The 24,752-nt window shown below is 71.4% G+C and overlaps 1 protein-coding gene and 12 non-coding genes across 13 annotated transcripts; 8 read left to right on the forward strand and 5 right to left on the reverse strand.

The window, feature by feature from the left end:
- The first annotated feature begins 102 nt into the window (after positions 1-102).
- TRNAG-GCC (transfer RNA glycine (anticodon GCC)) lies at positions 103-173 on the forward strand. Its single transcript has one exon. It is a non-coding gene; the product is annotated as a tRNA-Gly (tRNA).
- Positions 174-3,574: 3,401 nt separating this feature from the next.
- TRNAG-UCC (transfer RNA glycine (anticodon UCC)) lies at positions 3,575-3,646 on the reverse strand. Its single transcript has one exon. It is a non-coding gene; the product is annotated as a tRNA-Gly (tRNA).
- A 1,339-nt stretch (positions 3,647-4,985) lies between these two features.
- On the forward strand, positions 4,986-5,068 carry TRNAL-CAG (transfer RNA leucine (anticodon CAG)). Its single transcript has one exon. It is a non-coding gene; the product is annotated as a tRNA-Leu (tRNA).
- A 1,734-nt stretch (positions 5,069-6,802) lies between these two features.
- On the forward strand, positions 6,803-6,873 carry TRNAG-GCC (transfer RNA glycine (anticodon GCC)). The gene has a single exon. It is a non-coding gene; the product is annotated as a tRNA-Gly (tRNA).
- Positions 6,874-9,911: 3,038 nt separating this feature from the next.
- TRNAE-CUC (transfer RNA glutamic acid (anticodon CUC)) lies at positions 9,912-9,983 on the reverse strand. The gene has a single exon. It is a non-coding gene; the product is annotated as a tRNA-Glu (tRNA).
- Positions 9,984-10,264: 281 nt separating this feature from the next.
- On the reverse strand, positions 10,265-10,336 carry TRNAG-UCC (transfer RNA glycine (anticodon UCC)). The gene has a single exon. It is a non-coding gene; the product is annotated as a tRNA-Gly (tRNA).
- Positions 10,337-11,663: 1,327 nt separating this feature from the next.
- On the forward strand, positions 11,664-11,746 carry TRNAL-CAG (transfer RNA leucine (anticodon CAG)). Its single transcript has one exon. It is a non-coding gene; the product is annotated as a tRNA-Leu (tRNA).
- A 1,734-nt stretch (positions 11,747-13,480) lies between these two features.
- TRNAG-GCC (transfer RNA glycine (anticodon GCC)) lies at positions 13,481-13,551 on the forward strand. Its single transcript has one exon. It is a non-coding gene; the product is annotated as a tRNA-Gly (tRNA).
- A 4,398-nt stretch (positions 13,552-17,949) lies between these two features.
- Positions 17,950-24,452, forward strand: LOC131401680 (basic proline-rich protein-like). The gene is made up of 8 exons (XM_058536917.1): positions 17,950-18,341; positions 19,396-20,682; positions 21,488-21,683; positions 21,758-21,974; positions 22,143-22,304; positions 22,634-22,777; positions 23,472-23,938; positions 24,006-24,452. The coding sequence occupies exons 1-8, from the start codon at positions 17,950-17,952 to the stop codon at positions 24,450-24,452; spliced, it is 3,312 nt and encodes a 1,103-aa protein (XP_058392900.1).
- TRNAL-CAG (transfer RNA leucine (anticodon CAG)) lies at positions 18,369-18,451 on the forward strand. Its single transcript has one exon. It is a non-coding gene; the product is annotated as a tRNA-Leu (tRNA).
- Positions 20,185-20,255, forward strand: TRNAG-GCC (transfer RNA glycine (anticodon GCC)). Its single transcript has one exon. It is a non-coding gene; the product is annotated as a tRNA-Gly (tRNA).
- On the reverse strand, positions 23,304-23,375 carry TRNAE-CUC (transfer RNA glutamic acid (anticodon CUC)). Its single transcript has one exon. It is a non-coding gene; the product is annotated as a tRNA-Glu (tRNA).
- TRNAG-UCC (transfer RNA glycine (anticodon UCC)) lies at positions 23,656-23,727 on the reverse strand. Its single transcript has one exon. It is a non-coding gene; the product is annotated as a tRNA-Gly (tRNA).
- Positions 24,453-24,752: the final 300 nt, after the last annotated feature.

The raw sequence follows: 24,752 nt of genomic DNA on the forward strand, positions 1-24,752 counted from the left end.
TCTCTTGGAGCCCACCAGTCCGCCGCCTGCTCAGATGGAGCAGGTGGCCGCGGAGGGCGGGCGGGGACCAGCGTCGGGCGGCTGGTGGCGGCGGCCATCGGTGCATGGGTGGTTCAGTGGTAGAATTCTCGCCTGCCACGCGGGAGGCCCGGGTTCGATTCCCGGCCCATGCAGCACCCCGATCCCCTTTTGGTCCCGCCGCCCCAACGCCGAGCGAGGCTTCCTCTCTCCCGCGCTCAAGGCACCTGTCCCACACCGGCTCTGCGGCCCACCGCAGCACATTCCACGTGCTCTCGTCTCCCCCGCCCCCACCCCCAAGCCCCCTCTCTCGCCCTGGAGACAGAAAGTGCACGCGGGGAACCAAGCCCCCGTGCCCAGACACCTCGACCGCTCAGCCACTCTTGTGCCCACACGCCTTCCTTGTCCCTCTGCTCTTCGCTCCCGTGACCCCGCTCGGCTCACGCCTTTCGCTTCGAGGAAGGCTACCCTGCACCACACACTGGCCCCCGCACGCCCCACTCCGTCACGGGGGTTCGCCCCCGCTCTCTGCCTCGCTCTACCCCCACTCCGAGAATCAGACCGTGTCGGTTCCTACCACCAGTAGGAGGCAACTTGCCACTCCTACGAGTGATCCACCGCATTCTCCCCGACGGTCACCGACTCGTGATGGCGCGCGCTCCAGTCGTTCCGAAGAGTTCCACGATATCATCACGATGCACACACACAGCGAGCATTCATTCACCTTCTCCCGCTTGGCCGCTCTATTTCCCAAACGCTGGCCCGCCCCTCCACCACTAAAACCACCTCCGCCGCCACCACCACCAAGTCCACCGAGTCACCTCCACCAGGGCCAGCACCACCGCTATCGTCACCGCCGCCGCCACGAACACCCCCGTCGCAGGCAGCACCACCACCCCGAGAACCACCGCGGACACTCCCGGGTCCAACAGCACCACAGCCTGCAAACCCCAAGCGGCACCGCCAGCCCCAGCACCTCCTCCTCCACCCCTCACCACCCTCCTACTCCCCCAGACACCCCTACTCCTCTCCTGCCCCACACTCCCCTCCCCGCTCCGCCCCCACCCGCGGCCCCCACGTTCCAAATTCTGCTTGGCCGGGGACCGCGGGTTGCATTCGTCCCTTTGGCCTCTTTTCAACTCAACCCCAGACACACACCTGAGACCCGACTCTTTGTCGCGGGCAGAGATCACTTGTGTCTCTGGGGCAGTTGAATTCCCCACCCTTGCCTGCTGCCTACCCCTCCTCTCACCCTACTCCTTCGCCTGACCACCTCGCAGCACAGGACACCAGTCTCGCCGGCCTGGGCCCTCTCCCACCACGGGGGCTTCCATCTTCCTCGCGCCAGGGCCCACGCCCCCTGCCCGCCACCTGCTGTTCCTTCCAGCCCCCAGGCTCACCCCCTCCATCCCTCCGCCACCAACCCCGTGGACCCCGGGCCCCTCTACGCACACTTCCACCGGTCCTGTCCTCCTCCCTCGGGCCCCTCGGACAAACCCCTGCTCCGTCCCCACCGGCACCCTAAACCTCGGCCCCCCCACCGCACCGCCCCCCCCCCCCCCGCGGCACCCGTGCCGGGCAAGGTGCGCCACCGCCCGGAGCCTGTGCAGAGCCCCTGCCTGAGCGGCCAGCCGCACTCCCGGCCACATCCCGCAAGCCCCGCACCTCCCCGCCCACGCTCCACTCCGACCCACCCGGGACGCCCTCCCACACCTCCCCCGTGAGCAGCACGACGCTCACGGCCGTCCCCTCTTTTCGGGGTCGTTTGGCCCTGTGCCCTGACCCGCGTGGGAGGCCACCCACGGGAACAGACACCTTCATCCCGCTCTGTCACCCGCCCACCCACACTCACCCCCCCCCAACACCCCGGCCAGGCCGGTGAGGGAACTTCCTGCGCTGGCGGTGAGCACCCCCATGCCCACAGGGGCTCCTCGGCACACGTCAGAACGGCTCCGTCTAAACCCGCGGAGTGTGCCGCCGCCGCCGCCGCCGCCGCCGCGGCTCTCTGCCCTTCCTGGGCTCGGCTCTCCACTTTTGCCTCCGAAGGAGCCAGTCGGCGAAGAGGTGTTCAAGTCGCTGTCAGCGGCCCGGTTGTTGTGGCGGGAAGGAGACCGAGAGCTGCCACCTACTTCGGGGAGTGTCCACAGAAGGAGATGGATCCAAGGGTGGAGACAGGGATGGCGTCCATCCTGGGTGGCTGGATGGTCGGTAAGGCGGGAACGGGAACGCATCGGACCGTCCAATCTAGGTGGCGGGTGGGGGGAGGGGTGTGTCGGGCAGGGAAGCGTTCCCGGTAACCTTCTGGCCACTTGGTGAGAGGACTGAGAGCGTCGGTGATGCCCAGTCGAATACAATGTTGGCCAGAAGTCCACTCTGTCATCCCTCTGCCTCCAGCCCCCCACCCCCCCTGCTTGGCCAGACTGGCCTCCTCCATCTCCCTGCTCTGTCTCCTCCGCCGCCGCCGCCCGGTGGTCTAGCTACCCGGACAGACGGACGGGTCCAGGTTCATTCTGACTTCTCCGCCTCCCGGGCGCCAGGCTCCGGCTCTCGGCTCCCCTCGGCGCACGAGACCACGACGCACTTGGCGCCCAATCGGCGGCCCCGGGGAGACGCAGCCGGCACAGGACCTGGCCGGCGGCGGCGGGTAAGCTGCCCGCGCCTTCGCCGGCACGAGGCGCCAAGTAAAAGAGCACGCCACAGGCCCCGGCCGGTGGCCGGACCTGGCGACGTAGACCCCGCGCCCTCCCCCACCACCCCAACCCGAGCCACACCTCAGGAGGCAGGAAGGGGTGGCTTGGGGGCCGCGACGTTTGTCCCGGCCGAAGGCGTGCCGCTGGAGAGTCGAAGCACGTGCGGTGGCCACGGCAGGCGAGAGTGGCTGCCCGGGCCACTGTGGTTTGGGGCTGAGGAAGAGCGGGAGCGAGGCGAGCGTCCGAGGAGGAGGAGGAGGAGGAGGAGGAGGAGGAGGAGGAGAGACGTCGGGTGGGCGAGGCGAGGCGAGCGAGGGCCAAAAAGGTTGGCAGGGGCGCAGGTGAGGTGGCAGGGCTTGGGCTGGCCGTGGAGGGTGCCGGGTGGCCTTGTCGGGGGTCCGGGGCCGAGGCCGAGGGGTAAGGGGCGAAGCGAGCGAGCGAGCTCTGGCGTGGGCTAAAAGGGGGTTGTGGAGGTGCTGGGGAGGTGGGGAGGCGGAGAGGAAGAAGATAAGGCTTCCCTGACCGGGAGTCGAACCCGGGCCGCGGCGGTGAGAGCGCCGAATCCTAACCACTAGACCACCAGGGAGCGTCAGGCCTCGGGCCTGGCCTGCGCCTCCTGGACCCGGGGCCTCCATCCCGCCCGCTCGGCGCTCCCTTGGCGCCAGCCCCCTGCCTTTGGCAGGCCAGCCGCGCGCGGCCCCCGGCAATGCAGGCGCCCTAGCGTTCTTCCTGCCCGGCTGCACCCTCAAAACACTGCGCGCGCCTCCTTCTCGCACACACGCACACGGCCGCGGGCCCGGCTCCCGGCCTCCGGCTCCCGGCTCCGGGCCAGGAGGGCCCTGCGGTTCCGCAAAAGGTCGGCCCGCTGCGTTGGCCGGGAATCGAACCCGGGTCAACTGCTTGGAAGGCAGCTATGCTCACCACTATACCACCAACGCTGCACAGCCCGCGCCGCCCCGAGATGCCGGCCCGGGGCTCGCGCCGGCGCCGTCACGCCGCCGCCGCTGCCGCCGCCCGGCGCAGCCCTGCCCCGACGCCCCGCCCGCTCGCAGCTCGGCGCTGCCCCAGGCGCCGCCAACGGCCGCCCCGCGCCAGACGCAGCGGCCCTCGTCCGCCGGCCCGACCGCCTCTGGGGGCGCCCTGGCCGCCGTTCGACCCGACCAAAGCCAAAGCCGACCCCGACCCCGTCACGTCCGCCCTCCTCCTCCCTCCTCAGGTCCTGCGGCAGCGGGCTCGGCCAAGCCCTTCTCCACCGGCGGCTCCGCCAGGCCACTTCCGCGAGGCACCGAGGCGGGGGACCCATCCGACCCCCGACCCGTCCCGGCAGCTGTGCAGCTGTGCGTCGCGTCGCAAGGAGCCCATTGCGCCAGCCACCTTGGCAGGGCCGCTCGTCGGGCGCCGTGGGGAGGAGCAGAGGAAGCCCTCGCTCGGCTGCGGCGAGCAAGCGCCCGGCGAGGAGGAGGACAAGGAGGAGGGGAGAAGGGTCCGGGTGGGCGAGGGTGGGCAGCCGGGGCACGAGTCGGCGGCCTGCGCCTCGCTGGAGGGCGGGGGAGGGAGAAGAAGGGCCCTTGGGCGCAAGCGGCTGGACGGAGAGCGGTGCCGGCGACCAAAAGAGGGCGTCTTGCCTCCCCGTCGGGGAATCGAACCCCGGTCTCCCGCGTGACAGGCGGGGATACTCACCACTATACTAACGAGGACGGCGGCGGCCGCCCCGGCGCGCGATCGCTGTCCGGCTGCCCGCCGACGCCTACCCTGCTCTCGACCTCCTGCCCACCACGGCTGCCCGGCGCGTGCCCGGCCCGGCCCGACCCGACCCCTAAACAATCGCGTCATTCGACAAAGCAGATGGCGACCTCGATGCGGATGCGGACCCGGACCCGGACCCGGACCCGGACCCGGGGCTGCTCAACGCTCCGAGTGCGCGCTGCCTGTTGCCTCCAGTGCGGGGATCGCGCCGGCAGGAAGAGGCCCGAGAGGGCGAGCAAGGCGGCGGGGAGAAGGTGGGCGCGCGCCGTGCCACGTCCGCCGCGAGGAGAGGCGCGGGTGGGGGCTGGCGGCAGAGGACGGCCGCACCCCGGGGACGCGGCCCGGCGGGGGCCGGGGGTGGGCGAGGGTGTGTGGGCGGCGGAGCCCGGCGAGTCTCCCCGCCGGTCGGCGCGCGGGTCCCGTCCCTTGCGCGCCCACACAGCGGCCCGCCAGGCGCCGCGTGCGGCCAGGGTGGCACCGCTCTGCGCGTCGGGTCCCAGCCAGGTGAGCGGACACGCGCCCAGGCCCGCCGTCAGGATGGCCGAGCGGTCTAAGGCGCTGCGTTCAGGTCGCAGTCTCCCCTGGAGGCGTGGGTTCGAATCCCACTCCTGACACGCCAACCTTTTGGCCCGCCCAACAAATGCCCGGGTCCCGGGCCTCCGCGACACCCCGTCGCAGCTCTTTACCGCCTTACCGTCCGTCGCTGGCTTGCGCTCTTGCCGCCTCTCCAAAGTCCAGCCCCTACACCCACGCCTCTCGCCCCACCAGCTGCTCAGGCACGGCCACCTTTCCTGCCGACCCGTGCGCCGGCCTGGCAGAAATAGCCCAGGAGGGTGCTCCGGCGCCTTGAACCCCCTGGCAACTGGCTTGCTGGACGCACGCGCTCCCCCACCCACTCACACACCCTTCCTACCTGACCCCCCGCACGCGGAAGCTTCAGGACTTTGCACCACATCTTTCCCTCCCCTGCTTCCCCTCCCCGCCCCGGCGCCCCCCACCTCCCTCCGACCCGATCCCTGCGCCCCACCCCCTCCCCGCGCCCCCTCCCCCCGCTCCGTGCTTGTGGGTTCCCCCCTCCCTAACTGCCTCCCTCCCACTCCCGTCTCCGCTCCCACTGCCGCTCCCTCACCGCGCCCTGCGTGAAGAAAGCCCTCCACGGGTCACCGTCCGACTTCTGTCTGCTGAACAGCGACTCCCTCTGAGAGCCTGACACTCGCGCAACCAGCAGCACAACCGTCCGACGTTCTGTCCTTGCCGCCAGCCCCGCCCGCCTGCCCACCCATGCCATTCTCTCCACACCCTACTGAGGTCGCGGTCCCCATCTTGCTGGCCTGTGCCACCCACCGCGATTTTTCACCTCGGGGCCTCGCCCTGGCCACCTGCCTGCCTCCCAGGACACGCGCAGCGCAGCCATCTGCTCGCCAGCCAACGACAGAGCCCTCCCTGCACAGGGCCTGCCTGGCACCTGAGCCCAAGCCGGGAAGGTTGCTCCAGTGAGTAGCCAGCAGAAGCCCTGGGCCCCCCCCCCCGTCACGCACCCGCCAACGTCCGGCCCCCAGCCGGGGCCACCCCCCTCGGCGGCCACACCGCGTCTCCAAGCGGGAAACCGCAGCCGGGGCCGAACCCCACCACACCGGCGCGCTCCCTCAGCGGGCTGCCCGCGAGCCGGCAGCCACTGCGCCACAGCGCTCCTCCGATCCGAGACCGCGCTCCTGCCTCGCCACCGACGCACCGGAGCTGGACCCTGGCCGGGGAGCCGTCGGCCAGAGCGCAGAAGCCAGGCTCGGGCACTTGGCCTGGCCTCTGGGCCTGAGGCCCGCTCGGCGGCGGGCGGCGGCGGAGGCCGCGCTCCCGGGCCTCCAGCTCCGACGGCTCCCCCCACGCCCCGCCGCCCCCGCCCTCGCACAGCCGGAGCACCGTTCCCGCCCGTGCCCGCCCTCGCGCCCAGCGCCCCGGCAAGAAAGCCAGCCGCCCAAGGCACTTTGGGACCGGGCTGTGGGTCGTCGAAGGAAACGTCGGCCTTCAGCTGCACCCGCCCACAGATCGCCTACCCTGACTGGCATTCGGGCGCGGGCCAGGCTTGGTCCGGCTCCCGGCTGCCTCTGGCGACGCCGGCCATCTCGCCGCGGCCCTGGGCGGCAGAGAAGGCGCGGCACGGGCCGAGCCTGCCTCGGTGCCTCGGTGCCTCCTCGCCCGCCCCCTTGCGACCGCGCCTGCGCCCTAGCGCCCTTCACGTACCTGGAGCCTCTCTTGGAGCCCACCAGTCCGCCGCCTGCTCAGATGGAGCAGGTGGCCGCGGAGGGCGGGCGGGGACCAGCGTCGGGCGGCTGGTGGCGGCGGCCATCGGTGCATGGGTGGTTCAGTGGTAGAATTCTCGCCTGCCACGCGGGAGGCCCGGGTTCGATTCCCGGCCCATGCAGCACCCCGATCCCCTTTTGGTCCCGCCGCCCCAACGCCGAGCGAGGCTTCCTCTCTCCCGCGCTCAAGGCACCTGTCCCACACCGGCTCTGCGGCCCACCGCAGCACATTCCACGTGCTCTCGTCTCCCCCGCCCCCACCCCCAAGCCCCCTCTCTCGCCCTGGAGACAGAAAGTGCACGCGGGGAACCAAGCCCCCGTGCCCAGACACCTCGACCGCTCAGCCACTCTTGTGCCCACACGCCTTCCTTGTCCCTCTGCTCTTCGCTCCCGTGACCCCGCTCGGCTCACGCCTTTCGCTTCGAGGAAGGCTACCCTGCACCACACACTGGCCCCCGCACGCCCCACTCCGTCACGGGGGTTCGCCCCCGCTCTCTGCCTCGCTCTACCCCCGCTCCGAGAATCAGACCGTGTCGGTTCCTACCACCAGTAGGAGGCAACTTGCCACTCCTACGAGTGATCCACCGCATTCTCCCCGACGGTCACCGACTCGTGATGGCGCGCGCTCCAGTCGTTCCGAAGAGTTCCACGATATCATCACGATGCACACACACAGCGAGCATTCATTCACCTTCTCCCGCTTGGCCGCTCTATTTCCCAAACGCTGGCCCGCCCCTCCACCACTAAAACCACCTCCGCCGCCACCACCACCAAGTCCACCGAGTCACCTCCACCAGGGCCAGCACCACCGCTATCGTCACCGCCGCCGCCACGAACACCCCCGTCGCAGGCAGCACCACCACCCCGAGAACCACCGCGGACACTCCCGGGTCCAACAGCACCACAGCCTGCAAACCCCAAGCGGCACCGCCAGCCCCAGCACCTCCTCCTCCACCCCTCACCACCCTCCTACTCCCCCAGACACCCCTACTCCTCTCCTGCCCCACACTCCCCTCCCCGCTCCGCCCCCACCCGCGGCCCCCACGTTCCAAATTCTGCTTGGCCGGGGACCGCGGGTTGCATTCGTCCCTTTGGCCTCTTTTCAACTCAACCCCAGACACACACCTGAGACCCGACTCTTTGTCGCGGGCAGAGATCACTTGTGTCTCTGGGGCAGTTGAATTCCCCACCCTTGCCTGCTGCCTACCCCTCCTCTCACCCTACTCCTTCGCCTGACCACCTCGCAGCACAGGACACCAGTCTCGCCGGCCTGGGCCCTCTCCCACCACGGGGGCTTCCATCTTCCTCGCGCCAGGGCCCACGCCCCCTGCCCGCCACCTGCTGTTCCTTCCAGCCCCCAGGCTCACCCCCTCCATCCCTCCGCCACCAACCCCGTGGACCCCGGGCCCCTCTACGCACACTTCCACCGGTCCTGTCCTCCTCCCTCGGGCCCCTCGGACAAACCCCTGCTCCGTCCCCACCGGCACCCTAAACCTCGGCCCCCCCACCGCACCGCCCCCCCCCCCCCCGCGGCACCCGTGCCGGGCAAGGTGCGCCACCGCCCGGAGCCTGTGCAGAGCCCCTGCCTGAGCGGCCAGCCGCACTCCCGGCCACATCCCGCAAGCCCCGCACCTCCCCGCCCACGCTCCACTCCGACCCACCCGGGACGCCCTCCCACACCTCCCCCGTGAGCAGCACGACGCTCACGGCCGTCCCCTCTTTTCGGGGTCGTTTGGCCCTGTGCCCTGACCCGCGTGGGAGGCCACCCACGGGAACAGACACCTTCATCCCGCTCTGTCACCCGCCCACCCACACTCACCCCCCCCCAACACCCCGGCCAGGCCGGTGAGGGAACTTCCTGCGCTGGCGGTGAGCACCCCCATGCCCACAGGGGCTCCTCGGCACACGTCAGAACGGCTCCGTCTAAACCCGCGGAGTGTGCCGCCGCCGCCGCCGCCGCCGCGGCGGCTCTCTGCCCTTCCTGGGCTCGGCTCTCCACTTTTGCCTCCGAAGGAGCCAGTCGGCGAAGAGGTGTTCAAGTCGCTGTCAGCGGCCCGGTTGTTGTGGCGGGAAGGAGACCGAGAGCTGCCACCTACTTCGGGGAGTGTCCACAGAAGGAGATGGATCCAAGGGTGGAGACAGGGATGGCGTCCATCCTGGGTGGCTGGATGGTCGGTAAGGCGGGAACGGGAACGCATCGGACCGTCCAATCTAGGTGGCGGGTGGGGGGAGGGGTGTGTCGGGCAGGGAAGCGTTCCCGGTAACCTTCTGGCCACTTGGTGAGAGGACTGAGAGCGTCGGTGATGCCCAGTCGAATACAATGTTGGCCAGAAGTCCACTCTGTCATCCCTCTGCCTCCAGCCCCCCACCCCCCCTGCTTGGCCAGACTGGCCTCCTCCATCTCCCTGCTCTGTCTCCTCCGCCGCCGCCGCCCGGTGGTCTAGCTACCCGGACAGACGGACGGGTCCAGGTTCATTCTGACTTCTCCGCCTCCCGGGCGCCAGGCTCCGGCTCTCGGCTCCCCTCGGCGCACGAGACCACGACGCACTTGGCGCCCAATCGGCGGCCCCGGGGAGACGCAGCCGGCACAGGACCTGGCCGGCGGCGGCGGGTAAGCTGCCCGCGCCTTCGCCGGCACGAGGCGCCAAGTAAAAGAGCACGCCACAGGCCCCGGCCGGTGGCCGGACCTGGCGACGTAGACCCCGCGCCCTCCCCCACCACCCCAACCCGAGCCACACCTCAGGAGGCAGGAAGGGGTGGCTTGGGGGCCGCGACGTTTGTCCCGGCCGAAGGCGTGCCGCTGGAGAGTCGAAGCACGTGCGGTGGCCACGGCAGGCGAGAGTGGCTGCCCGGGCCACTGTGGTTTGGGGCTGAGGAAGAGCGGGAGCGAGGCGAGCGTCCGAGGAGGAGGAGGAGGAGGAGGAGGAGGAGGAGGAGAGACGTCGGGTGGGCGAGGCGAGGCGAGCGAGGGCCAAAAAGGTTGGCAGGGGCGCAGGTGAGGTGGCAGGGCTTGGGCTGGCCGTGGAGGGTGCCGGGTGGCCTTGTCGGGGGTCCGGGGCCGAGGCCGAGGGGTAAGGGGCGAAGCGAGCGAGCGAGCTCTGGCGTGGGCTAAAAGGGGGTTGTGGAGGTGCTGGGGAGGTGGGGAGGAAGAAGATAAGGCTTCCCTGACCGGGAATCGAACCCGGGCCGCGGCGGTGAGAGCGCCGAATCCTAACCACTAGACCACCAGGGAGCGTCAGGCCTCGGGCCTGGCCTGCGCCTCCTGGACCCGGGGCCTCCATCCCGCCCGCTCGGCGCTCCCTTGGCGCCAGCCCCCTGCCTTTGGCAGGCCAGCCGCGCGCGGCCCCCCGGCAATGCAGGCGCCCTAGCGTTCTTCCTGCCCGGCTGCACCCTCAAAACACTGCGCGCGCCTCCTTCTCGCACACACGCACACGGCCGCGGGCCCGGCTCCCGGCCTCCGGCTCCCGGCTCCGGGCCAGGAGGGCCCTGCGGTTCCGCAAAAGGTCGGCCCGCTGCGTTGGCCGGGAATCGAACCCGGGTCAACTGCTTGGAAGGCAGCTATGCTCACCACTATACCACCAACGCTGCACAGCCCGCGCCGCCCCGAGATGCCGGCCCGGGGCTCGCGCCGGCGCCGTCACGCCGCCGCCGCTGCCGCCGCCCGGCGCAGCCCTGCCCCGACGCCCCGCCCGCTCGCAGCTCGGCGCTGCCCCAGGCGCCGCCAACGGCCGCCCCGCGCCAGACGCAGCGGCCCTCGTCCGCCGGCCCGACCGCCTCTGGGGGCGCCCTGGCCGCCGTTCGACCCGACCAAAGCCAAAGCCGACCCCGACCCCGTCACGTCCGCCCTCCTCCTCCCTCCTCAGGTCCTGCGGCAGCGGGCTCGGCCAAGCCCTTCTCCACCGGCGGCTCCGCCAGGCCACTTCCGCGAGGCACCGAGGCGGGGGACCCATCCGACCCCCGACCCGTCCCGGCAGCTGTGCAGCTGTGCGTCGCGTCGCAAGGAGCCCATTGCGCCAGCCACCTTGGCAGGGCCGCTCGTCGGGCGCCGTGGGGAGGAGCAGAGGAAGCCCTCGCTCGGCTGCGGCGAGCAAGCGCCCGGCGAGGAGGAGGACAAGGAGGAGGGGAGAAGGGTCCGGGTGGGCGAGGGTGGGCAGCCGGGGCACGAGTCGGCGGCCTGCGCCTCGCTGGAGGGCGGGGGAGGGAGAAGAAGGGCCCTTGGGCGCAAGCGGCTGGACGGAGAGCGGTGCCGGCGACCAAAAGAGGGCGTCTTGCCTCCCCGTCGGGGAATCGAACCCCGGTCTCCCGCGTGACAGGCGGGGATACTCACCACTATACTAACGAGGACGGCGGCGGCCGCCCTGGCGCGCGATCGCTGTCCGGCTGCCCGCCGACGCCTACCCTGCTCTCGACCTCCTGCCCACCACGGCTGCCCGGCGCGTGCCCGGCCCGGCCCGACCCGACCCCTAAACAATCGCGTCATTCGACAAAGCAGATGGCGACCTCGATGCGGATGCGGACCCGGACCCGGACCCGGGGCTGCTCAACGCTCCGAGTGCGCGCTGCCTGTTGCCTCCAGTGCGGGGATCGCGCCGGCAGGAAGAGGCCCGAGAGGGCGAGCAAGGCGGCGGGGAGAAGGTGGGCGCGCGCCGTGCCACGTCCGCCGCGAGGAGAGGCGCGGGTGGGGGCTGGCGGCAGAGGACGGCCGCACCCCGGGGACGCGGCCCGGCGGGGGCCGGGGGTGGGCGAGGGTGTGTGGGCGGCGGAGCCCGGCGAGTCTCCCCGCCGGTCGGCGCGCGGGTCCCGTCCCTTGCGCGCCCACACAGCGGCCCGCCAGGCGCCGCGTGCGGCCAGGGTGGCACCGCTCTGCGCGTCGGGTCCCAGCCAGGTGAGCGGACACGCGCCCAGGCCCGCCGTCAGGATGGCCGAGCGGTCTAAGGCGCTGCGTTCAGGTCGCAGTCTCCCCTGGAGGCGTGGGTTCGAATCCCACTCCTGACACGCCAACCTTTTGGCCCGCCCAACAAATGCCCGGGTCCCGGGCCTCCGCGACACCCCGTCGCAGCTCTTTACCGCCTTACCGTCCGTCGCTGGCTTGCGCTCTTGCCGCCTCTCCAAAGTCCAGCCCCTACACCCACGCCTCTCGCCCCACCAGCTGCTCAGGCACGGCCACCTTTCCTGCCGACCCGTGCGCCGGCCTGGCAGAAATAGCCCAGGAGGGTGCTCCGGCGCCTTGAACCCCCTGGCAACTGGCTTGCTGGACGCACGCGCTCCCCCACCCACTCACACACCCTTCCTACCTGACCCCCCGCACGCGGAAGCTTCAGGACTTTGCACCACATCTTTCCCTCCCCTGCTTCCCCTCCCCGCCCCGGCGCCCCCCACCTCCCTCCGACCCGATCCCTGCGCCCCACCCCCTCCCCGCGCCCCCTCCCCCCGCTCCGTGCTTGTGGGTTCCCCCCTCCCTAACTGCCTCCCTCCCACTCCCGTCTCCGCTCCCACTGCCGCTCCCTCACCGCGCCCTGCGTGAAGAAAGCCCTCCACGGGTCACCGTCCGACTTCTGTCTGCTGAACAGCGACTCCCTCTGAGAGCCTGACACTCGCGCAACCAGCAGCACAACCGTCCGACGTTCTGTCCTTGCCGCCAGCCCCGCCCGCCTGCCCACCCATGCCATTCTCTCCACACCCTACTGAGGTCGCGGTCCCCATCTTGCTGGCCTGTGCCACCCACCGCGATTTTTCACCTCGGGGCCTCGCCCTGGCCACCTGCCTGCCTCCCGGGACACGCGCAGCGCAGCCATCTGCTCGCCAGCCAACGACAGAGCCCTCCCTGCACAGGGCCTGCCTGGCACCTGAGCCCAAGCCGGGAAGGTTGCTCCAGTGAGTAGCCAGCAGAAGCCCTGGGCCCCCCCCCCCGTCACGCACCCGCCAACGTCCGGCCCCCAGCCGGGGCCACCCCCCTCGGCGGCCACACCGCGTCTCCAAGCGGGAAACCGCAGCCGGGGCCGAACCCCACCACACCGGCGCGCTCCCTCAGCGGGCTGCCCGCGAGCCGGCAGCCACTGCGCCACAGCGCTCCTCCGATCCGAGACCGCGCTCCTGCCTCGCCACCGACGCACCGGAGCTGGACCCTGGCCGGGGAGCCGTCGGCCAGAGCGCAGAAGCCAGGCTCGGGCACTTGGCCTGGCCTCTGGGCCTGAGGCCCGCTCGGCGGCGGGCGGCGGCGGAGGCCGCGCTCCCGGGCCTCCAGCTCCGACGGCTCCCCCCACGCCCCGCCGCCCCCGCCCTCGCACAGCCGGAGCACCGTTCCCGCCCGTGCCCGCCCTCGCGCCCAGCGCCCCGGCAAGAAAGCCAGCCGCCCAAGGCACTTTGGGACCGGGCTGTGGGTCGTCGAAGGAAACGTCGGCCTTCAGCTGCACCCGCCCACAGATCGCCTACCCTGACTGGCATTCGGGCGCGGGCCAGGCTTGGTCCGGCTCCCGGCTGCCTCTGGCGACGCCGGCCATCTCGCCGCGGCCCTGGGCGGCAGAGAAGGCGCGGCACGGGCCGAGCCTGCCTCGGTGCCTCGGTGCCTCCTCGCCCGCCCCCTTGCGACCGCGCCTGCGCCCTAGCGCCCTTCACGTACCTGGAGCCTCTCTTGGAGCCCACCAGTCCGCCGCCTGCTCAGATGGAGCAGGTGGCCGCGGAGGGCGGGCGGGGACCAGCGTCGGGCGGCTGGTGGCGGCGGCCATCGGTGCATGGGTGGTTCAGTGGTAGAATTCTCGCCTGCCACGCGGGAGGCCCGGGTTCGATTCCCGGCCCATGCAGCACCCCGATCCCCTTTTGGTCCCGCCGCCCCAACGCCGAGCGAGGCTTCCTCTCTCCCGCGCTCAAGGCACCTGTCCCACACCGGCTCTGCGGCCCACCGCAGCACATTCCACGTGCTCTCGTCTCCCCCGCCCCCACCCCCAAGCCCCCTCTCTCGCCCTGGAGACAGAAAGTGCACGCGGGGAACCAAGCCCCCGTGCCCAGACACCTCGACCGCTCAGCCACTCTTGTGCCCACACGCCTTCCTTGTCCCTCTGCTCTTCGCTCCCGTGACCCCGCTCGGCTCACGCCTTTCGCTTCGAGGAAGGCTACCCTGCACCACACACTGGCCCCCGCACGCCCCACTCCGTCACGGGGGTTCGCCCCCGCTCTCTGCCTCGCTCTACCCCCGCTCCGAGAATCAGACCGTGTCGGTTCCTACCACCAGTAGGAGGCAACTTGCCACTCCTACGAGTGATCCACCGCATTCTCCCCGACGGTCACCGACTCGTGATGGCGCGCGCTCCAGTCGTTCCGAAGAGTTCCACGATATCATCACGATGCACACACACAGCGAGCATTCATTCACCTTCTCCCGCTTGGCCGCTCTATTTCCCAAACGCTGGCCCGCCCCTCCACCACTAAAACCACCTCCGCCGCCACCACCACCAAGTCCACCGAGTCACCTCCACCAGGGCCAGCACCACCGCTATCGTCACCGCCCGCCGCCACGAACACCCCCGTCGCAGGCAGCACCACCACCCCGAGAACCACCGCGGACACTCCCGGGTCCAACAGCACCACAGCCTGCAAACCCCAAGCGGCACCGCCAGCCCCAGCACCTCCTCCTCCACCCCTCACCACCCTCCTACTCCCCCAGACACCCCTACTCCTCTCCTGCCCCCACACTCCCCTCCCCGCTCCGCCCCCACCCGCGGCCCCCACGTTCCAAATTCTGCTTGGCCGGGGACCGCGGGTTGCATTCGTCCCTTTGGCCTCTTTTCAACTCAACCCCAGACACACACCTGAGACCCGACTCTTTGTCGTGGGCAGAGGTCACTTGTGTCTCTGGGGCAGTTGAATTCCCCACCCTTGCCTGCTGCCTACCCCTCCTCTCACCCTACTCCTTCGCCTGACCACCTCGCAGCACAGGGACACCAGTCTCGCCGGCCTGGGCCCTCTCCCACCACGGGGGCTTCCATCTTCCTCGCGCCAGGGCCCACGCCCCCTGCCCGCCACCTGCTGTTCCTTCCAGCCCCCAGGCTCACCCCCTCCATCCCTCCGCCACCAACCCCGTGGACCCCGGGCCCCTCTACGCACACTTCCACCGGTCCTGTCCTCCTCCCTCGGGCCCCTCGGACAAACCCCTGCTCCGTCCCCACCGGCACCCTAAACCTCGGCCCCCCCACCGCACCGCCCCCCCCCCCCCCCCCCCCGCGGCACCCGTGCCGGGCAAGGTGCGCCACCGCCCGGAGCCTGTGCAGAGCCCCTGCCTGAGCGGCCAGCCGCACTCCCGGCCACATCCCGCAAGCCCCGCACCTCCCCGCCCACGCTCCACTCCGACCCACCCGGGACGCCCTCCCACACCTCCCCCGTGAGCAGCACGACGCTCACGGCCGTCCCCTCTTTTCGGGGTCGTTTGGCCCTGTGCCCTGACCCGCGTGGGAGGCCACCCACGGGAACAGACACCTTCATCCCGCTCTGTCACCCGCCCACCCACACTCACCCCCCCCCCAACACCCCGGCCAGGCCGGTGAGGGAACTTCCTGCGCTGGCGGTGAGCACCCCCATGCCCACAGGGGCTCCTCGGCACACGTCAGAACGGCTCCGTCTAAACCCGCGGAGTGTGCCGCCGCCGCCGCCGCCGCCGCCGCGGCTCTCTGCCCTTCCTGGGCTCGGCTCTCCACTTTTGCCTCCGAAGGAGCCAGTCGGCGAAGAGGTGTTCAAGTCGCTGTCAGCGGCCCGGTTGTTGTGGCGGGAAGGAGACCGAGAGCTGCCACCTACTTCGGGGAGTGTCCACAGAAGGAGATGGATCCAAGGGTGGAGACAGGGATGGCGTCCATCCTGGGTGGCTGGATGGTCGGTAAGGCGGGAACGGGAACGCATCGGACCGTCCAATCTAGGTGGCGGGTGGGGGGAGGGGTGTGTCGGGCAGGGAAGCGTTCCCGGTAACCTTCTGGCCACTTGGTGAGAGGACTGAGAGCGTCGGTGATGCCCAGTCGAATACAATGTTGGCCAGAAGTCCACTCTGTCATCCCTCTGCCTCCAGCCCCCCACCCCCCCTGCTTGGCCAGACTGGCCTCCTCCATCTCCCTGCTCTGTCTCCTCCGCCGCCGCCGCCCGGTGGTCTAGCTACCCGGACAGACGGACGGGTCCAGGTTCATTCTGACTTCTCCGCCTCCCGGGCGCAGGCTCCGGCTCTCGGCTCCCCTCGGCGCACGAGACCACGACGCACTTGGCGCCCAATCGGCGGCCCGGGGAGACGCAGCCGGCACAGGACCTGGCCGGCGGCGGCGGGTAAGCTGCCCGCGCCTTCGCCGGCACGAGGCGCCAAGTAAAAGAGCACGCCACAGGCCCCGGCCGGTGGCCGGACCTGGCGACGTAGACCCCGCGCCCTCCCCCACCACCCCAACCCGAGCCACACCTCAGGAGGCAGGAAGGGGTGGCTTGGGGGCCGCGACGTTTGTCCCGGCCGAAGGCGTGCCGCTGGAGAGTCGAAGCACGTGCGGTGGCCACGGCAGGCGAGAGTGGCTGCCCGGGCCACTGTGGTTTGGGGCTGAGGAAGAGCGGGAGCGAGGCGAGCGTCCGAGGAGGAGGAGGAGGAGGAGGAGGAGGAGGAGGAGGAGGAGGAGAGACGTCGGGTGGGCGAGGCGAGGCGAGCGAGGGCCAAAAAGGTTGGCAGGGGCGCAGGTGAGGTGGCAGGGCTTGGGATGGCCGTGGAGGGTGCCGGGTGGCCTTGTCGGGGGTCCGGGGCCGAGGCCGAGGGGTAAGGGGCGAAGCGAGCGAGCGAGCTCTGGCGTGGGCTAAAAGGGGGTTGTGGAGGTGCTGGGGAGGTGGGGAGGCGGAGAGGAAGAAGATAAGGCTTCCTGACCGGGAATCGAACCCGGGCCGCGGCGGTGAGAGCGCCGAATCCTAACCACTAGACCACCAGGGAGCGTCAGGCCTCGGGCCTGGCCTGCGCCTCCTGGACCCGGGGCCTCCATCCCGCCCGCTCGGCGCTCCCTTGGCGCCAGCCCCCTGCCTTTGGCAGGCCAGCCGCGCGCGGCCCCCGGCAATGCAGGCGCCCTAGCGTTCTTCCTGCCCGGCTGCACCCTCAAAACACTGCGCGCGCCTCCTTCTCGCACACACGCACACGGCCGCGGCCGCGGGCCCGGCTCCCGGCCTCCGGCTCCCGGCTCCGGGCCAGGAGGGCCCTGCGGTTCCGCAAAAGGTCGGCCCGCTGCGTTGGCCGGGAATCGAACCGGGTCAACTGCTTGGAAGGCAGCTATGCTCACCACTATACCACCAACGCTGCACAGCCCGCGCCGCCCCGAGATGCCGGCCCGGGGCTCGCGCCGGCGCCGTCACGCCGCCGCCGCTGCCGCCGCCCGGCGCAGCCCTGCCCCGACGCCCCGCCCGCTCGCAGCTCGGCGCTGCCCCAGGCGCCGCCAACGGCCGCCCCGCGCCAGACGCAGCGGCCCTCGTCCGCCGGCCCGACCGCCTCTGGGGGCGCCCTGGCCGCCGTTCGACCCGACCAAAGCCAAAGCCGACCCCGACCCCGTCACGTCCGCCCTCCTCCTCCCTCCTCAGGTCCTGCGGCAGCGGGGCTCGGCCAAGCCTTCTCCACCGGCGGCTCCGCCAGGCCACTTCCGCGAGGCACCGAGGCGGGGGACCCATCCGACCCCCGACCCGTCCCGGCAGCTGTGCAGCTGTGCGTCGCGTCGCAAGGAGCCCATTGCGCCAGCCACCTTGGCAGGGCCGCTCGTCGGGCGCCGTGGGGAGGAGCAGAGGAAGCCCTCGCTCGGCTGCGGCGAGCAAGCGCCCGGCGAGGAGGAGGACAAGGAGGAGGGGAGAAGGGTCCGGGTGGGCGAGGGTGGGCAGCCGGGGCACGAGTCGGCGGCCTGCGCCTCGCTGGAGGGCGGGGGAGGGAGAAGAAGGGCCCTTGGGCGCAAGCGGCTGGACGGAGAGCGGTGCCGGCGACCAAAAGAGGGCGTCTTGCCTCCCCGTCGGGGAATCGAACCCCGGTCTCCCGCGTGACAGGCGGGGATACTCACCACTATACTAACGAGGACGGCGGCGGCCGCCCCGGCGCGCGATCGCTGTCCGGCTGCCCGCCGACGCCTACCCTGCTCTCGACCTCCTGCCCACCACGGCTGCCCGGCGCGTGCCCGGCCCGGCCCGGCCCGACCCCTAAACAATCGCGTCATTCGACAAAGCAGATGGCGACCTCGATGCGGATGCGGACCCGGACCCGGACCCGGGGCTGCTCAACGCTCCGAGTGCGCGCTGCCTGTTGCCTCCAGTGCGGGGATCGCGCCGGCAGGAAGAGGCCCGAGAGGGCGAGCAAGGCGGGCGGGGAGAAGGTGGCGCGCGCCGTGCCACGTCCGCCGCGAGGAGAGGCGCGGGTGGGGCTGGCGGCAGAGGACGGCCGCACCCCGGGGACGCGGCCCGGCGGGGCCGGGGGTGGGCGAGGGTGTGTGGGCGGCGGAGCCCGGCGAGTCTCCCCGCCGGTCGGCGCGCGGGGTCCCGTCCCTTGCGCGCCCACACAGCGGCCCGCCAGGCGCCGCGTGCGGCCAGGGTGGCACCGCTCTGCGCGTCGGGTCCCAGCCAGGTGAGCGGACACGCGCCCAGGCCCGCCGTCAGGATGGCCGAGCGGTCTAAGGCGCTGCGTTCAGGTCGCAGTCTCCCCTGGAGGCGTGGGTTCGAATCCCACTCCTGACACGCCAACCTTTTGGCCCGCCCAACAAATGCCCGGGTCCCGGGCCTCCGCGACACCCCGTCGCAGCTCTTTACCGCCTTACCGTCCGTCGCTGGCTTGCGCTCTTGCCGCCTCTCCAAAGTCCAGCCCCTACACCCACGCCTCTCGCCCACCAGCTGCTCAGGCACGGCCACCTTTCCTGCCGACCCGTGCGCCGGCCTGGCAGAAATAGCCCAGGAGGGTGCTCCGGCGCCTTGAACCCCCTGGCAACTGGCTTGCTGGACGCACGCGCTCCCCCACCCACTCACACACCCTTCCTACCTGACCCCCCGCACGCGGAAGCTTCAGGACTTTGCACCACATCTTTCCCTCCCCTGCTTCCCCTCCCCGCCCCGGCGCCCCCCACCTCCCTCCGACCCGATCCCTGCGCCCCACCCCCTCCCCGCGCCCCCCGCCCCCCGCTCCGTGCTTGTGGGTTCCCCCCTCCCTAACTGCCTCCCTCCCACTCCCGTCTCCGCTCCCACTGCCGCTCCCTCACCGCGCCCTGCGTGAAGAAAGCCCTCCACGGGTCACCGTCCGACTTCTGTCTGCTGAACAGCGACTCCCTCTGAGAGCCTGACACTCGCGCAACCAGCAGCACAACCGTCCGACGTTCTGTCCTTGCCGCCAGCCCCGCCCGCCTGCCCACCCATGCCATTCTCTCCACACCCTACTGAGGTCGCGGTCCCCATCTTGCTGGCCTGTGCCACCCACCGCGATTTTTCACCTCGGGGCCTCGCCCTGGCCACCTGCCTGCCTCCCGGGACACGCGCAGCGCAGCCATCTGCTCGCCAGCCAACGACAGAGCCCTCCCTGCACAGGGCCTGCCTGGCACCTGAGCCCAAGCCGGGAAGGTTGCTCCAGTGAGTAGCCAGCAGAAGCCCTGGGCCCCCCCCCCGTCACGCACCCGCCAACGTCCGGCCCCCAGCCGGGGCCACCCCCCTCGGCGGCCACACCGCGTCTCCAAGCGGGAAACCGCAGCCGGGGCCGAACCCCACCACACCGGCGCGCTCCCTCAGCGGGCTGCCCGCGAGCCGGCAGCCACTGCGCCACAGCGCTCCTCCGATCCGAGACCGCGCTCCTGCCTCGCCACCGACGCACCGGAGCTGGACCCTGGCCGGGGAGCCGTCGGCCAGAGCGCAGAAGCCAGGCTCGGGCACTTGGCCTGGCCTCTGGGCCTGAGGCCCGCTCGGCGGCGGGCGGCGGCGGAGGCCGCGCTCCCGGGCCTCCAGCTCCGACGGCTCCCCCCACGCCCCGCCGCCCCCGCCCTCGCACAGCCGGAGCACCGTTCCCGCCCGTGCCCGCCCTCGCGCCCAGCGCCCCGGCAAGAAAGCCAGCCGCCCAAGGCACTTTGGGACCGGGCTGTGGGTCGTCGAAGGAAACGTCGGCCTTCAGCTGCACCCGCCCACAGATCCCCTACCCTGACTGGCATTCGGGCGCGGGCCAGGCTTGGTCCGGCTCCCGGCTGCCTCTGGCGACGCCGGCCATCTCGCCGCGGCCCTGGGCGGCAGAGAAGGCGCGGCACGGGCCGAGCCTGCCTCGGTGCCTCGGTGCCTCCTCGCCCGCCCCCTTGCGACCGCGCCTGCGCCCTAGCGCCCTTCACGTACCTGGAGCCTCTCTTGGAGCCCACCAGTCCGCCGCCTGCTCAGATGGAGCAGGTGGCCGCGGAGGGCGGGCGGGGACCAGCGTCGGGCGGCTGGTGGCGGCGGCCATCGGTGCATGGGTGGTTCAGTGGTAGAATTCTCGCCTGCCACGCGGGAGGCCCGGGTTCGATTCCCGGCCCATGCAGCACCCCGATCCCCTTTTGGTCCCGCCGCCCCAACGCCGAGCGAGGCTTCCTCTCTCCCGCGCTCAAGGCACCTGTCCCACACCGGCTCTGCGGCCCACCGCAGCACATTCCACGTGCTCTCGTCTCCCCCGCCCCCACCCCCAAGCCCCCTCTCTCGCCCTGGAGACAGAAAGTGCACGCGGGGAACCAAGCCCCCGTGCCCAGACACCTCGACCGCTCAGCCACTCTTGTGCCCACACGCCTTCCTTGTCCCTCTGCTCTTCGCTCCCGTGACCCCGCTCGGCTCACGCCTTTCGCTTCGAGGAAGGCTACCCTGCACCACACACTGGCCCCCGCACGCCCCACTCCGTCACGGGGGTTCGCCCCCGCTCTCTGCCTCGCTCTACCCCCACTCCGAGAATCAGACCGTGTCGGTTCCTACCACCAGTAGGAGGCAACTTGCCACTCCTACGAGTGATCCACCGCATTCTCCCCGACGGTCACCGACTCGTGATGGCGCGCGCTCCAGTCGTTCCGAAGAGTTCCACGATATCATCACGATGCACACACACAGCGAGCATTCATTCACCTTCTCCCGCTTGGCCGCTCTATTTCCCAAACGCTGGCCCGCCCCTCCACCACTAAAACCACCTCCGCCGCCACCACCACCAAGTCCACCGAGTCACCTCCACCAGGGCCAGCACCACCGCTATCGTCACCGCCGCCGCCACGAACACCCCCGTCGCAGGCAGCACCACCACCCCGAGAACCACCGCGGACACTCCCGGGTCCAACAGCACCACAGCCTGCAAACCCCAAGCGGCACCGCCAGCCCCAGCACCTCCTCCTCCACCCCTCACCACCCTCCTACTCCCCCAGACACCCCTACTCCTCTCCTGCCCCACACTCCCCTCCCCGCTCCGCCCCCACCCGCGGCCCCCACGTTCCAAATTCTGCTTGGCCGGGGACCGCGGGTTGCATTCGTCCCTTTGGCCTCTTTTCAACTCAACCCCAGACACACACCTGAGACCCGACTCTTTGTCGTGGGCAGAGGTCACTTGTGTCTCTGGGGCAGTTGAATTCCCCACCCTTGCCTGCTGCCTACCCCTCCTCTCACCCTACTCCTTCGCCTGACCACCTCGCAGCACAGGACACCAGTCTCGCCGGCCTGGGCCCTCTCCCACCACGGGGGCTTCCATCTTCCTCGCGCCAGGGCCCACGCCCCCTGCCCGCCACCTGCTGTTCCTTCCAGCCCCCAGGCTCACCCCCTCCATCCCTCCGCCACCAACCCCGTGGACCCCGGGCCCCTCTACGCACACTTCCACCGGTCCTGTCCTCCTCCCTCGGGCCCCTCGGACAAACCCCTGCTCCGTCCCCACCGGCACCCTAAACCTCGGCCCCCCCACCGCACCGCCCCCCCCCCCCCCGCGGCACCCGTGCCGGGCAAGGTGCGCCACCGCCCGGAGCCTGTGCAGAGCCCCTGCCTGAGCGGCCAGCCGCACTCCCGGCCACATCCCGCAAGCCCCGCACCTCCCCGCCCACGCTCCACTCCGACCCACCCGGGACGCCCTCCCACACCTCCCCCGTGAGCAGCACGACGCTCACGGCCGTCCCCTCTTTTCGGGGTCGTTTGGCCCTGTGCCCTGACCCGCGTGGGAGGCCACCCACGGGAACAGACACCTTCATCCCGCTCTGTCACCCGCCCACCCACACTCACCCCCAGCACCCCGGCCAGGCCGGTGAGGGAACTTCCTGCGCTGGCGGTGAGCACCCCCATGCCCACAGGGGCTCCTCGGCACACGTCAGAACGGCTCCGTCTAAACCCGCGGAGTGTGCCGCCGCCGCCGCCGCCGCCGCCGCGGCTCTCTGCCCTTCCTGGGCTCGGCTCTCCACTTTTGCCTCCGAAGGAGCCAGTCGGCGAAGAGGTGTTCAAGTCGCTGACAGCGGCCCGGTTGTTGTGGCGGGAAGGAGACCGAGAGCTGCCACCTACTTCGGGGAGTGTCCACAGAAGGAGATGGATCCAAGGGTGGAGACAGGGATGGCGTCCATCCTGGGTGGCTGGATGGTCGGTAAGGCGGGAACGGGAACGCATCGGACCGTCCAATCTAGGTGGCGGGTGGGGGGAGGGGTGTGTCGGGCAGGGAAGCGTTCCCGGTAACCTTCTGGCCACTTGGTGAGAGGACTGAGAGCGTCGGTGATGCCCAGTCGAATACAATGTTGGCCAGAAGTCCACTCTGTCATCCCTCTGCCTCCAGCCCCCCACCCCCCCTGCTTGGCCAGACTGGCCTCCTCCATCTCCCTGCTCTGTCTCCTCCGCCGCCGCCGCCCGGTGGTCTAGCTACCCGGACAGACGGACGGGTCCAGGTTCATTCTGACTTCTCCGCCTCCCGGGCGCCAGGCTCCGGCTCTCGGCTCCCCTCGGCGCACGAGACCACGACGCACTTGGCGCCCAATCGGCGGCCCCGGGGAGACGCAGCCGGCACAGGACCTGGCCGGCGGCGGCGGGTAAGCTGCCCGCGCCTTCGCCGGCACGAGGCGCCAAGTAAAAGAGCACGCCACAGGCCCCGGCCGGTGGCCGGACCTGGCGACGTAGACCCCGCGCCCTCCCCCACCACCCCAACCCGAGCCACACCTCAGGAGGCAGGAAGGGGTGGCTTGGGGGCCGCGACGTTTGTCCCGGCCGAAGGCGTGCCGCTGGAGAGTCGAAGCACGTGCGGTGGCCACGGCAGGCGAGAGTGGCTGCCCGGGCCACTGTGGTTTGGGGCTGAGGAAGAGCGGGAGCGAGGCGAGCGTCCGAGGAGGAGGAGGAGGAGGAGGAGGAGGAGGAGGAGGAGGAGAGACGTCGGGTGGGCGAGGCGAGGCGAGCGAGGGCCAAAAAGGTTGGCAGGGGCGCAGGTGAGGTGGCAGGGCTTGGGCTGGCCGTGGAGGGTGCCGGGTGGCCTTGTCGGGGGTCCGGGGCCGAGGCCGAGGGGTAAGGGGCGAAGCGAGCGAGCGAGCTCTGGCGTGGGCTAAAAGGGGGTTGTGGAGGTGCTGGGGAGGTGGGGAGGCGGAGAGGAAGAAGATAAGGCTTCCCTGACCGGGAATCGAACCCGGGCCGCGGCGGTGAGAGCGCCGAATCCTAACCACTAGACCACCAGGGAGCGTCAGGCCTCGGGCCTGGCCTGCGCCTCCTGGACCCGGGGCCTCCATCCCGCCCGCTCGGCGCTCCCTTGGCGCCAGCCCCCTGCCTTTGGCAGGCCAGCCGCGCGCGGCCCCCGGCAATGCAGGCGCCCTAGCGTTCTTCCTGCCCGGCTGCACCCTCAAAACACTGCGCGCGCCTCCTTCTCGCACACACGCACACGGCCGCGGGCCCGGCTCCCGGCCTCCGGCTCCCGGCTCCGGGCCAGGAGGGCCCTGCGGTTCCGCAAAAGGTCGGCCCGCTGCGTTGGCCGGGAATCGAACCCGGGTCAACTGCTTGGAAGGCAGCTATGCTCACCACTATACCACCAACGCTGCACAGCCCGGGCCGCCCCGAGATGCCGGCCCGGGGCTCGCGCCGGCGCCGTCACGCCGCCGCCGCTGCCGCCGCCCGGCGCAGCCCTGCCCCGACGCCCCGCCCGCTCGCAGCTCGGCGCTGCCCCAGGCGCCGCCAACGGCCGCCCCGCGCCAGACGCAGCGGCCCTCGTCCGCCGGCCCGACCGCCTCTGGGGGCGCCCTGGCCGCCGTTCGACCCGACCAAAGCCAAAGCCGACCCCGACCCCGTCACGTCCGCCCTCCTCCTCCCTCCTCAGGTCCTGCGGCAGCGGGCTCGGCCAAGCCCTTCTCCACCGGCGGCTCCGCCAGGCCACTTCCGCGAGGCACCGAGGCGGGGGACCCATCCGACCCCCGACCCGTCCCGGCAGCTGTGCAGCTGTGCGTCGCGTCGCAAGGAGCCCATTGCGCCAGCCACCTTGGCAGGGCCGCTCGTCGGGCGCCGTGGGGAGGAGCAGAGGAAGCCCTCGCTCGGCTGCGGCGAGCAAGCGCCCGGCGAGGAGGAGGACAAGGAGGAGGGGAGAAGGGTCCGGGTGGGCGAGGGTGGGCAGCCGGGGCACGAGTCGGCGGCCTGCGCCTCGCTGGAGGGCGGGGGAGGGAGAAGAAGGGCCCTTGGGCGCAAGCGGCTGGACGGAGAGCGGTGCCGGCGACCAAAAGAGGGCGTCTTGCCTCCCCGTCGGGGAATCGAACCCCGGTCTCCCGCGTGACAGGCGGGGATACTCACCACTATACTAACGAGGACGGCGGCGGCCGCCCCGGCGCGCGATCGCTGTCCGGCTGCCCGCCGACGCCTACCCTGCTCTCGACCTCCTGCCCACCACGGCTGCCCGGCGCGTGCCCGGCCCGGCCCGACCCGACCCCTAAACAATCGCGTCATTCGACAAAGCAGATGGCGACCTCGATGCGGATGCGGACCCGGACCCGGACCCGGACCCGGACCCGGGGCTGCTCAACGCTCCGAGTGCGCGCTGCCTGTTGCCTCCAGTGCGGGGATCGCGCCGGCAGGA

Source organism: Diceros bicornis, chromosome 4 (genome assembly GCF_020826845.1).
Source record: "Diceros bicornis minor isolate mBicDic1 chromosome 4, mDicBic1.mat.cur, whole genome shotgun sequence".
NCBI lineage: Eukaryota > Metazoa > Chordata > Mammalia > Perissodactyla > Rhinocerotidae > Diceros > Diceros bicornis.